This window comes from Trichosurus vulpecula, chromosome 9 (assembly GCF_011100635.1).
Source record: "Trichosurus vulpecula isolate mTriVul1 chromosome 9, mTriVul1.pri, whole genome shotgun sequence".
Classification (NCBI taxonomy): domain Eukaryota; kingdom Metazoa; phylum Chordata; class Mammalia; order Diprotodontia; family Phalangeridae; genus Trichosurus; species Trichosurus vulpecula.
This window is the reverse complement of record NC_050581.1, coordinates 7717665-7731630: the sequence shown is the minus strand read 5'-3', so window position 1 is coordinate 7731630 and position 13966 is coordinate 7717665. Positions and strand designations below refer to the sequence as shown.

Sequence of the window (13966 nt, the reverse complement as noted above, 5' to 3'; positions counted from 1 at the left end):
TGGCTACTGCAATACCTGCTGGTGGGTCTGGCCTCCTTAAATCTCTCCCCACTCCAAACCATCCTCCAGCCACCAAAGTGACTTTCCTAAAGCACAGATCTGTCCATGTCACCTTCCTATTCAATAAGCTCTGCTAGCTCCCTATCACCTCTAAGAACAAATAAAAAATCCTCTGGCATTCAAAGCCCTTCATAACGTACTCGCTTAGCACTCCCCCCACCCCGCCCCAAACCTTCCACTCTTCTTACTCCTTACTCTCTCTATGTGATATTGGCCTCCTTGCTATTCTGCAAAGAAGATATTCCATCTCTCAGTTCTGGGCATTTTCTGTGGCTGTTCCCCATTCCTGGAATGCTGTCCCTTTTCATCTCTGCCTGTTGGCTTCCTTCAAGTCTCAACTTTACAGACAGTCTTGCACAATACCTCTTAATTCTGGTGTCTTTCCTCTTTTTAGTATTTCCTGTTTATCCTGTACATAGCTTGTTCATATTTATTTGTTTTTTTTTTATCTCTCCCATTAGACTGTGAGCTCTCTGACTGTCTTTTGCCTCTAGTTTTGCTTCTTTTTGCTTCCCTATCACTTAGCAGGGTCTCTAGCACCTAGTAGGTGCTTAATAAATATTTACCGACATTGTCTTTAGGATAGGGACAAAAAGTGTAAGATATTTGGATGCGGAGCAGAGAGTTTGGAACATGAACATTCAGTATATGAATCGTGGCTTTGGGGGTGAGGGTCCTCTCTTCACAATTTTTTCCTTGTCTCTTCTTTTTCTCATTTTCTTTCTTTTTTTTCTTTTTGCCTTCCCTTTCTTCTTTTTCCCTCCTCTCCCTCTCTGTCTCTGTCCAACTCTGTCCTTCCTAACTTTCTTCTCTCTCTCTCTCTGTGTCAGAGGAACGGAAGACCAGGCTCCACAATCCTGACACAGTAGGAGCAGTAGAAAAAATGGTAACAGTTAATTTTAACTTCTCCCCTTACCTCTTCCCCAGACCTCTGGCTTTCAAAGAACCTATCTTGGACTTCCAGGTAGTGGAAAGAGCCACCACCATCAGAGTTACCCTACCCCTTTGCCCTCCCCCAAGATGTTTGCTCATGGGACTTGGATGAGATAGGAACCAACAATTCTATTCCTCCTGATGGGATGGAGCACCACAAGGCTTTACTATCTGCCTGGTGGTCCCTAAGCATTGTCATCTCAACCACCAAGGACCTCTGAGCTCAGTCACCCTTCTCACTACTATGTTCGTAGCATTTCTGAGCCTTTCTATTTACCCTACAGTTGATGGTTCAGTATCAGAAACTGATCTGATTTAATAGTGGAAATGATATTAAAGAAGTTACATGAGCATTTTCAAGGACCACAGAACCTTTTCATCTGCCTTGCAGTTAAAACCTCCTACAAGTGTAGTACCTACCATTAGAATAGAAGCTCCTCGTGAGCAAGAATTCTCTCTCCTTTTCTATTTGTGACCTACGTGCTTAGCCCAGTGTTTGGCATAGAATAAATGGTTCATGAATGTTTTTTCATTCATTCATTAAGTCATGGAATCATCTTCCTGATGTCACAGTCCTCTTTGAGAATGGACAAAGCACAACCTGTGAGTGGTCTGAGCTGCCCAATGGGGATCCAACTGGCCAGTTCCAGTTGCGCAACTCTTCTCCCCTACCCTGCCCTCCCCTCCCCTCCCCTCTCCTCTGGATGTCATGCCCTGACCTTGGGGTACTCTGACTAAAGGATGGTAAATTTTGATGGCTGAAGTCTATGTTGATATCTTGGGGTTTCCTGGCTAGATTTCTTTCTTAAAGCCCATGCCTGAAACCCAATTCACTCTAGCTCTCATTGATTGGCTAACAATAGGCCCCTGCCCAAACACCACTTAAGGATTATTTTTTGGGCCCTTGATGGCTCAGAGTGAATGTAAATAGCAATTGTTTCTTTTTGGCCAGAAACAACCCTGAGGGTACTCCCCATTTTTTTTATTAAAAGGGCCATCCCTTGGCTAACTTCTTAAATAGCCCTAACCACCGAATGGGTGTTGCCTTGGTCGAAGTGAGAAATGGGGAAAGACCAAGGTCTTCCACTGCATCCTGGACCATCTCCAGTTGTCCTGATCCATATCTGGCCACTGCATTCAGATGGCTCTGGAGGAGAAAATCCAATTCACTTGCAAGTCATGGCATCATCTTCCTGATGTCATGGTCCTCTTCGACAACATGAAGGACAAACTACATTCATTCTAAAAGAGCTCTGGAATAGGATTTGGAAGATTTCAGTCCTAGTCTTGGTTCTGCCATTAACTAGGTATGGGATCTTTGGGTGTCATTTAATCTCTCTGAGATTTAACTGTATTATATGTAACCTAAAGGATTTGCCTGGGTGATTTGGAGGTTTTCTAGTAGCTCCAAATTTCAAACCTACAAGCCCTCATCCTATTCAATCCCGTCCTATCCTTTTTATGATTCTCTTTAAACATTTTTCTTAGTATATTGTTTTTAACATCACCTTCATTTTTGCATATATCCTTCCTCTCTTCCCTCTCTAACAAGATCTTACTTTTATGGAACTACAGTTATCCCTTCCACATTGTGTGACTTTCCCCTTCTCACTTTTGATATATCGTGGATGGACACAGGAAATAAAATGAGAATTTGGGAGGAGTTTTGTGGAAGCTGCAGATGACTTGTGAAGGCCAGTAGATGACAGAAAAAGTTTAGGAACTCAGAAATGCATAAAATATATTTATAGTATTGTATGATATCAACATATTTTTATCTTTTAATGCCATAACAATTCAGACTTCTCTGGTATGAAGGGAGGGTCAGAAATTTTTATGTGGATTTTCCAGATCATGGCAGGGACAGGGGGGCTCCCCTAATCCCTGCAATGTGGAAGGGGGATAACTACAGTGTGTCCCAATAAAAAGAATAGATCTGGAGTCAAAAGACTTGAATTTGAATTCTCCTTCTGCTGTTTATAATCTATCAATTGACTACAGGTGAGTGATTTTACCTCCTAGAACTGTTTCTTCATCTCTAAAACAAGGGTGCTTTTGACTGGGTTGTCTTTATGATTCATTCTAGCTCTTAATGTGATAATTCTCTTTTTCAGTTATAAAGCCTATAAGCCTGTTTGATAGCGCCACCTTATGGTCAATGTGGGAACTGCTAGGTCCAATCCCTCTGTGAGTCCCTCCTGGTTTTCCCAAAGCAGTTTATTTTGCCCTGGCTATTTCTCATCCATCCACTTGAATCTCTTACATTTTACAGAAATTTTAAGCTCTTTCTATTTTTTTTCCAATCAATAAATATTTTCAAAGTGCCTACTATGTGCCAGCTGGGGCAGCTAGGTGGTGCAGGGCCTGGAGTCAGGAAGATTCCTCTTCTTAAGTTCAAATCTAGCCTCAGACACTTACTAGCTGTGTGATGGTGGGAAAGTCACTTAACCCACTTGGCCTCAGTTTCCTTATCTGCAAAATGAGCTGGAGAAGGAAATGGCAAAGCACTCCAGTATATTTGCTAAGAAAACCCCAAATGGGGTAATGAAGTGCTGGACATGTCTGAAAAACAACTGAATGACCACAGAAATGTGCTACATGCTGGGGATACAAAAAGAGGCAAAAGACAGCCCCTGTCCTCCAGGAGCTTACAATCAAAAGGGGGAAGCTTACACAGAGCTGCCCTGTTGCCTAATGCAAATTCCTCTCTTACTCTTTAAAGCCTTCAAAAGTATTGAGAGATCTCCTTCAGATTCTCCCCCCAAATCTCTCAGATCTGTTCTCTCATCTTTCACTGATTAAATCTGCTTTTCTTCAAGAACCAGCATTCAAGGTAAATAAGGAAACTTGCTTCTTATTTAATATCGTTTCTGTTCTCAGTGACTAGTACTGCAAAGTACATGGCAGCTTCTCTTTTTATTACAAATATACAGTATATTGTAGCTATATTGTAGACATATATGGTCTATATACTATGGGACCAGACCACGTACAAGAGAAGATGCACAGACTGCAGACAAAGTCATTCTGAAGTCACTGAGAGAAAGATTTTCAAGATATCTATAAAGAAGGTCCAATATGGAAGAACTGGGGAAAAAATTGTGAATTGGCATTATTACCAAAAAGTGGTCATTAAGACGCCTGATTCATATTCTTATCTGCTCATTTTTATAAGAATCATCCCAGGATCACAGATGTAAATCTGGAAGGGACCTTTGGGGTCACTGAGTTCAATCCCCTCATTTCGTAGATGAAGAAAGCAAAACAAAAAAGGTTAAATAACTTGTCCAAGGTCACACTGCTAGTTAAGTGTCTGTAGCAAGATTTGAATATATGTCTTTCTGACTGTAGGTCTAACACTTTATTTATGACATCACACTGCCTCTCTACAAGCATATTAAGGATGCCCTTGGAGGGAAAAAAAGAGAGAGAAGGAAAGAAGCAGGCTTTTGCAAATTATTCATTATCAAAGATTGCATCTTCAGTTAGACAACTGACTAAAAGGTACAGTCCACAAGATCCCTTGGCGTTCCTTGTTTGTTACTTTTTAAAGCATTTGACTCAGTAATGCAAAATGCGGTCTTAAAGGTTGTCCTCTAATAATGTGTCACTAAAGCAGATTTGAGAATCATATAACTCAATACATGCAGCTACAAGGGACCTTCAAGCTGTATTCTCTCCTCTTACAGAGTTTTTGACATCATCAAAGCGTCGCCTGAATGACCAGAGCCGATTGGTTCTTGAGTGGGCCCCTCCCCCTAGGACCCTGGTAGGTTCACATCCATGTAGACTAGGTTAACACCCAATAGGGCATGGCTCTGGAGTCAACACCTCCCCTCAGCCAGCCCCATGAATAGTCACAAAGAGGTGGACCTAAACCCACGTGGTCTAAAAGCCTCTGCTGTCCCAGACATGTAAACTAGGCCCTCCCCAGAGTTAGCCTTACCTTGGGCCCCACCAAGGTTCCACACCTAACAGGGCTCTAGGCCTGGGGCCCAGCACCCAGAAAGGCTCAATGAGATAAACTGAGTCACTCAAAGAAAACAAAGGCCATTCTGCTTACATATTTACAGCGAAAGGAGGTTATAGAATATATCAGGGATGACCTCTCTGCAAGAAATGGCGTAAAAATATTATTCAGGGATTATAGAATTGGAAAAGGAAGTGAGCTGGCCATGTACTGAGAGTGAGGGAAAACCAATGAACAGACTGCGTCTTATACCCAGAGAATGTTAGAAGACCTAGCAGAAAGCCTTTGGCCCATTGGCTAGATCCTCAACAAAGGATTTATGGGGGGTATGGACAAGAATTACACGGAATGAGCGTGTGTGGCACCCAGGAAGGTGCACCTGTATCAACAAGATCATTGAGGTATTGAAAAACAGTAGATTAAAAAGGCCCTCGTAGCTTGTCCCGAGAGCCTAGCCACGAGGGAAATATTGTTTTCATAGGAAAATGTATTCTGAGGTCCAAACTCAATTCATATGTTATCTAGGAGGATAAAGAATTAACCTGTTAGTACCAATTCATACCCACCAGGATTACTGGACAAGGAGCCCAGGGCCCTGAGAGACTGAGACACGGGATAGATAAATGTTCAAGGGAAAAGGGTCAAAAAATTTCAGAGCCTAAGGTAGTGGGATCAGAGAAGAGTGAGAAACCAAGATAATGTGAAAGCACTGGGATAGTAGGAGAAAACATTAAAGTAATTATTTTCCATGCATATCTTTTTATGTCAATCTATGGTCAAATTCCTAGTTAATTATCAACCCTACTGAGCCTGAAGGTCTACTTTGCAGAGGCAATAGTTATCCATTTAAAATTCCATTGTCTGAGCTGCCACGGGAGGCTGCAGAGATTTAGTGGAAAAAGCACTGGGCTAGGAATCAGGGACTCCTAGGTCTGCCACTAACTAGCTCTTCAGGTTATCTAGAGAAAAGGGAAGCAATGGCCTCCTCGATCCTGCGCTGTCCAGATAATAACGATAAATGATAATAATCATAGCTAACACTTATGTGGCACTTACCATGTGTCAGACACCATGCCAAGTATTTTACAATTATTATCTCACTTGATTCCCATACAAATCTTGGAGGTAGATGCTATATTTATTCCCATTTTACAGATGGGAAACTAAGGCAAACAGAGGTTAAGTGACCTGCCCAGAATCACACAGCTACTAAGTGTCTAAGGCCATATTTGAACTCAGTTCTTCCTGATTCCAGCCCTAGTGATCTATCCCCTGCCCAATATAGATAAAAGGTGAAATACTGTGTTTAGTGTATGGTATTACATTTTAAGAGGGGCATTTACACAACAGGGCAGGTCTAGATTTAAAATAAAAACCTTTTATTTTCCATTCCCACTCTTGTTTCTCAGTAGTCCTTACTCTTTTTAGGGTAGAGACCAGGTATTGCTCCATTTAACAAAAAAAAACAAACAAAAAAAACAAAACCTGGAGATGTTTAGGCTGGAGAAGAATATACCGGAGTATGTATCTGTGTAAGGATATTGCTATCTTCAAATACCTGAATAGGGAATAGAAATGAGACCTAGTTTATGTGACTCTATAGGTTAGAACTGGGAAGTTATAAGTAGGTAGATTTCAGCTAAGTAGAAGGAAGAACTTTCTCACATTTAGAGCTGGCCAAATGATGGAAGAACTCACGGCACAGGGGCCCCCCCCAAGATCTGGCCTTGAAGCCACAAAGGCCTGGGTTCAGTTTCTGCCTCTGATACATTCTGGCTGTGTGACTGGGCAAATCACTCAACCTCTCCGTACCCCTGGCAAATCTATAAGGTTATACATTCCAAAGACGCTGCCAAAATGCCTTGGGAGGGGGAATTTCCTCATGTGGAAATTTCCTCTATCTGTGGAATCGTGTCTAGTCCCTGTTCTAATAATAAGACTGCCTTGTGTGAAGTAGTGGATTCCCCGTCACTGAAGACATACAATCAGAGGCTGGACGGCTGTTTGTTAGGGATTGGGAAGAGAGAACTCAAGCTTCACATACATGTTGTACTGGAGAGACTTGGAGACGCCCCCTAACTTTGAGATTCTGTGATTCCATCGATTTATGTCCATTTGTAAGTCATATTATTTCCCTGGGACTCAGGTTCCCTATTTATAAAATAAAGGGGATTAAACTTTATAACCTTGTTCTCTTATTTATTCTCTTATCATGGGATTATTTTATGATTTACACCTCACACCTGAAGTATCCTCACAAAGTTGTCCCGTGCACTATCACTTCAAACTGTGTGTTCTGAGCTTCTTAATAATAATGATGATGACGATGGTGTTTAGCCTGGAGACGATACAAGACCACTCCAGGTACATGCTTCTTAAGAGGTAAGTACTGCTTTGAAAGTCAGTGAATCAAGTCTGCACCACCGATCCAAACAGAAAGTCACGTACCCTAGGAAGTGTGTGCCTCTTTCATACTCACCGATTCCCTTTTGAGGGAGATACGAACGATACTCTGTAAGATAGTTCAAGTGTGGTTTGTCTGCACTAATTTCATAGTACCGAATGTTCCCATCACCCTGTGAAAGAGAACAGAAAGGAACAAGGAGATAGGTTGGTTTCTCATTTGGCCTGGAACACTATGAATAAAGCAATTCCATTTATTTTTATGTTCAAGTGAAAACTAAAATGCCGAGGAAAATCGTAAAACTGAAACAATAAAGAATTAAAAACCCTTTTATTTTCCATTCCCACTTTTATTTCTCAGTAGACCTTACTCTTTTTGGGCAGAGACCAGGTATTGCTCCATTTAACAAAAAAAGTAGTTGCTTCCAAGTTTTTAGGTATCTTTTCCTTTCCCTAGAGCTTGCATTTCAGAGATAGGAGAATAGTTGTGGTAGAGGGTGTGTGTGTGTGTGTGTGTGTGTGTGTAATAGCAGATAACAAAAGGGAAAGTAAGGAGCTGTCACCATTTTTTTGAGGTTGAAACATCTTTTAAAGTTCAGATAATAGGATCAAAGATTTTTGAGCTGGAAGGGATCTTAGAAGTCATCTAGCTGAGCACCCTCAGCTTACAAGGGAGGAAAATGAAATTTAGAGAATTTAAGTGACTTATCCAAGGTCATATAGGTAGTAAGTGTCTGAGGTAGAATTTGAACCCAGGTCTTCTGAATCCATACCCACTCTACTCCACTTTCCACTCCACCATACTGTCTCTCTCAGCCTATGAATCTCTTACTCTACAACTCATGATGGCACGGATGTGACCCTGGAAGCAATATCAGCAGGAAGCTGTATCCTACCAAGCTAGAAATGCCTTTTTTGGAGGGGGGAGGTGTGGTTCCTTGCAATGGGCCATGTATCTGATGTCCAAGGAAAACTCTGGCTAAGTTCAGAGAGGCCATAGGTAGCTGAACCCGAGTCATGGATAATTTTCATCCCAGTAACTCATGAAAGTTCTATATAAAGGTATCTAGACATTATGATCTGCATTTACTTCAGAGATTGGTTATACATACTGATAAAGCATAGCAATCAGTTTAAAAGCTTGAGGTTTAAAATGTATCTCCATTAATTTTTTTTTAAATTTCTCTTCTAAAAACATTTATAGCCTCAGGTCAAAGATGAAATAAAGAAGTCAGTACTCAATTTCATATTCCCCCCTCCCCCACCTAAGAACTCAACTACTGTATTATTGCCGTAGTTTTTGTTCTTGTAGTCGCAAAGCTTACCTTGCCCACCACATAGAGCATATTGGTATCTGAATCATAGAAGGGGAACAATACACCGGAAGAGCCATCTAGGTCCTCTTCAATTAAAGGCACAGAAAGGTCTTCCTGTTCAGGGAAGAAGAAACAAAAAAAGGCCATTCAGTTACTTGTTTAGTTGTAAACCAACGTACCCCAGCCCAGGTTATACCATGTACCAGGAAAACTTCTGAATTCTCTGTGACTAACGGTTCCCTCATTTGCAGCATCAATAGACAAGATTCATAGGGCCAAGGAGGATGGCTTGGTAGCCAGGGAGAAGTAAAAATAAAGACGAAAAGAAGGAGTCAGTCTTTAAGTTAATAAATTTTAAGAAATAAAGACCTTTGGTAGTAAAAAGTATGGCAGACCAGTAACATTTTTCCTAGGATCGGCAGTGTGGGAAACACTACCACAAAACACCTTTCGTTGGTCTAATGTTGTAATAGTCATCTTAGTGAATCCACAGAGTCACAGAACATTAGATCTGGAAGGTAGATCCTCTTGAGAGATCCTCTAGTCCAACCCCATCACTTTCATAGATGAGGAAACTCAAACCCTAATAAGTGAAGTGATTTTCCCAAGGTCATATAGTAGATATACTTAGATTTTTAAATTACTAGGCCAGTGTATTTTCTATGATTCCACATTGTTCCTCTAAGAATAGCCAAACAACTTATTCCCAGTTTGGAAGAATCTTCAAAAACGATGGGTGCTGCCTTCTGCATCATGGATCTCCCATGGTGAGGCTGGATCCTTGGCACTCCCAACCAAAGCATATTCCCCAAAGCATAATTACATCAACGATTTCCTCAGAACTGTATCCTACATTTCAAAACAGTAATGAGAGTGGCTGGGTTGGAGGGGAAAGAAGAAAGACTTTATCCCTGTCAAAATCTCATGAAATAAAAGCAGAAATGGGTTAATCCTTAGAGCTGGGGTATTGTAGGAAGGAAAAGATATACAAGAGGGATAAAAGGGGAAAGCAAAGCTCAGTGATCACTGGTAGGTGGGGAAAAAAAGGAATGGCTTAAGAAAGCTCTCTATCATAGTAATCTGATTTAATTTGAGTAAGCAAAACTTACAGCAAAAACTTGCTCTATATATACATGGATGCTTGGGCACTATATCAGTAGGTCTTGTGTGAACCATTGGGCTGGTCTTATTTGAAGTGCTAGGGAAATTACAAAATCTAAAAATGAAAGTGAGTCCTGGTTTGTACAGCCAAAGAAACTATGTGTTAGCATAAAAGAGACAGGAAATGGTAAGTTTGGGGCAAGTATCTTGACTATTTTTTGGAGCGTTCTCTTACTGAGGAAAAAGAGGGTTGGGTCTGAAATGGTTAGTATCATTTGTCTTCATTGATCAAGCTCAACAAATAATGCATAACCCTCCATTCCCTTTGCCTATGGGGACAGAATCACATTTAGGAATACTCAATCTGGAAAGGGCAGAGCCTCTGGAACATTTTCTGGATGGTGATCCAGGAGAAATAGAATCGAATATCTCAGGAAGGCTACCTTGTTTGGAGTTCATGTGACTTAGTATAGAGCCTTTAGCTCGGTGCTTTTAGGGATGGGCTTTAGTTGGGATTCACCAGTGGCAAAGATGACCAGGAGGGGCCAAGCCAAGGTCTACAAATCCCAGAGTTCAGCCATTTTTGAGTTGGCCTGGGTCCTTGTTTTGACTGTACAGAGCCCTGGCACTTTTTATGTTGGCATAGGCAGTTCACCCTCCATGTTAATGAAGGACCTGGAAAATGTTCATCTCATGACCAGGCTCAGAGAAATCAGATTGATGTATCTCTTTGATTCTTCCTAACACTGAGAGCCTATGTCCAAGAGAGAGTTGTGTCCAGTTGTATTCATGTACTGGAAAAGAACTTCAAGGGTTGGATCAGGGAGGCTATAATCCAGAACAGGTGACTTCATATAGAGCTTGGCAGGAAGAAATGACTGAGGAAAGCTCTAGGTTTGCCTGCCAGCAAAGCTAAACCTTCTGGGGTGGAGGGAATACTTAAAGAACACACACAGAATCAAAACAGAACTTACACCTGCCTCACAGGGTTGTTGCAAGAACCAAAGGACATAATATAAGAAAACCGTTTTGCAAACCTTAAAGCTATTATAAAGGAGCAGTTTTAGGCTGGCGGTGGATAGCTCCTGAAGATGGCTGAAGAGCAATGGTGGAAACAAGAGAAAGAGTCTGTGGTCTGGGGCTGAAGGCGTAGAATAAGCAGGAAGAACTGATGGAACATTATGGAAGGAGAGAAGTTCACCTTCTTAATCCAGTATGTTGAATTCACAACATGAAAGTAGAGGGAGGGGAGAAAGAGAGAGGGACTTAATGGTGGGCTCCACAGGTCGAAACCAAGAGCAATGATAGAAAGACTAAGCTTGATATAAGGGGGAGAAGCCTTCTGGATAATTAAAGCTTTCCAGAGGAGGAAGGGGCTGCCTCAGCATTCTCCATTACTAGTGGTCTTCAAGCAAAGACTGAATGACTGTTGGAAATATGATAGAAGGGATTTGTAAAGGTATTGGCTGGAACAATAAGAGTTGGCATCTGAGGTCTCTTCCAACTCTGACATTCTGTGACTCTGAAGAGGTAGCAGCTGTATAGCCAGAGTGAAGAGGGTTCAAAGCAGTCCATAGTGGTGAATTATGCTCTGGGCCATACAGGAATGTCAGGGAGTTGTCCTCCTGATCCTAGTAATCAGTGGAGTAGGACTGTTAGAAAGACAGACCTTGGATAGAGTTTGGGATAAAATATAGTTTGAAATATAGGAAGATGTTGGAAGAGTGAGTCTTTGGTTCGAGTGAGTCTGAGGAATGAGTGAGAGAGAGAGAGAGAGGTCTGTATAGAAGTGTTGTAAGTATTAGCTTACGTGTTTGGCAGTGTTTAGGAATTTAAGAGTTTGCTAGGCAATGTGAGGGTAAATTTTGGGGAATTTGGGTACCAAATCTACCTCCTAGCCCTAGGTCCCAATTCTGTGTTTGGAGTCAATTAGATTTAAGCTATGGAAGCATGGGAAGAAGTTTCTAGGGTCAGGCTGAGGCAGGCATCTCTTATCTACACAGATGGTTAGAAACATGTGGTTCAGTGAGTCTGGGTGCTTGTGCCAACATCCAAGGGGGGATACTAGTGTAGCACCCAAACTGACACTCACATTCATGGGTTGGGTCCCTGGGTGTATGACTACAACTAAGGTTCAAAGAATTCTGCGGGTTTGCAGTCCCAAAACTATAGCTTCCAAGCCTCCATTGCTGTGTGTATCTTTAAGAATCAACCAATAGGTACAATTTGTTTGAAGCAAAGGCATTTACTTAAGTGGTATAGTAAGAACAGTGGCTAAAAATACTTTCCCCATAAACCTGATACATAGTGATCAGAAATACATGTGATGTCAGTAGGTGTAGTAGACACATAATCAGAGCATGCTGGTAGTGAGGTACACACGTAGTGGACACAAGTGGCCAAGGCCACTCATACCCTTGATTTTGTGGGGCCCCAATATCTTTCCTCATCTTATGGCATCCTCACACCACTCCCCGCTGGGCACAGTGTCTCTACTGGGAAGGTCAGTCAGCTTGGCTCTCTGTTCTTCTTCTTCTTTGCAGCTCAACTACCATCTGCCAGAATCCTCTTTTGAATCCATAGCTGGCTTTCTTCTCTGCTGCAAGAGGTCACATTCCTCTAGGCCATTTCCTGCGTTGATTCTTTTTCTTTCTGCTCCATCCTGAATTCTGTATCTCCAATTGGGCAAGTGTAAGATATCACAGCCAGTGACAGCAGAGTGGGGGAAGACAAGGGAAGAAGGAGAGAAATCCCTTCTCCACTTCAGTATCAAGGAATGATCCCCTCTCAAGAGATGGGTTCTTCTTCCTAGGCTGGGTTTCTTCTCTATTCCTAGGGAGCACACTCTCTAAAGCTTTCCTTTACTGAGTAACTGGCTTACTGAGTATAACCTTTTGTTAAAGGGCCACAAGAATACGGTTGATCCTCGGCTAGCCAATAGCTAACTGCCTTCTAACCTTATCAAAGAGAATTTCTTCACACCTCTTAAAGGGGTCATAAAGTGAAAATGCTTCTTTGCCTCTGTTTAAGACACTAACCGCCCAATACTTCCTATTATATCAACTGGGCTGAGGGATGGGAAATCTGTTGCTTGGGGTGGGGTATCCTGATCAAGTCCTCTGCTTCTCCCACTATTCTAGCATTTGGGAATGGTGATAGCAAGACTAGATAAATTCTAAGACATTGGAATGCACAGTGTCTAGTCTCTTGTAGTCTCTACATGGTGGGGGCGGGGGGGGGGGCGAAGGGGGAGGGGAGTACTATGAGGATGCATATAGACCTAGAGCTCCAGCACAAGTGTGTTTGTGTATTTGTGTCTGTATGTGTGAATAGGTCTGAGTCACTCTTCATGTCTGACCCACAGATGAGCACAATCTCCTCCTCTTTATTTTCTTGTTTCACTCCTTTTTTTTATTTATCTGCCTTTTTACCTCAGCCCCATCTCCTGCATGAAGCCTTTCCTGAATCTCTCAACCTCTGTTGCCCTCCCTCCCAAACTATCTTGTGGCTAACCACTTTGTGTTTATCTGTATTTATTCATTTCATATGTGTGCTGTATATACCTTTATATGTAACTATCGTCTCCTCCATTAGGATGTACTTACATATGTACTTGTCTCCTCCTTTAGAATGAAAGCTCTATGCAAGTGAAACTATTTCATTCTTTGCACTGGTATCCCCACTGGCACATAGTATGTGTTTAACAAATTTGATTTATTAAGATATATTTTGTAGTCACCATCATATATTCTGAGACCTATTATAAGGCTTGGTGCCCTAATTTCAAATCAAGTGAATTTTAAGGAAAGCTGTCAGCACCATGGCCAGGGGAAGCAGCTGGCTTGATCTACATTGAGTCAGGGTAAAAGCCAGGGAGCGTTTCCTCTTCATCTCTACTTCCTGCCTTCCCCTGACTTTGTTAAAGTCCAGTTAAAAGCCTACTTTCCTGATCCCCCTTAATCATGCAGTCCTAAATCCATAGTCCAACCTGTGTGCTAGTTAGTGGAACTACAGCAATATGTCATTGTAACACAGATTTTTATTCTATGAATTCAGATGTATTCTTCTGAACACAACCATATATATATATATGTATGTATGTATGTATGTATGTATGTATGTATGTATATATATGTATACCCTAGGTATTTATCCTTTCCCCAGGTACCAGGATGAGAAAAGG

At 41.7% G+C, this 13966-nt stretch overlaps 1 protein-coding gene across 1 annotated transcript in view; it reads right to left on the bottom strand.

The window, feature by feature from the left end:
* Positions 1–13966, bottom strand: part of CORO2A (coronin 2A) — a 51273-nt gene that overhangs the window by 10481 nt on the left and 26826 nt on the right. The window contains exons 6-7 of the mRNA XM_036738574.1: positions 8692–8796; positions 7443–7539 (exon numbers count right to left, since the gene is read on the bottom strand). Coding sequence (XP_036594469.1) covers positions 7443–7539; positions 8692–8796 — 202 coding nt within the window. The remainder of the gene's footprint in view (positions 1–7442; positions 7540–8691; positions 8797–13966) is intronic.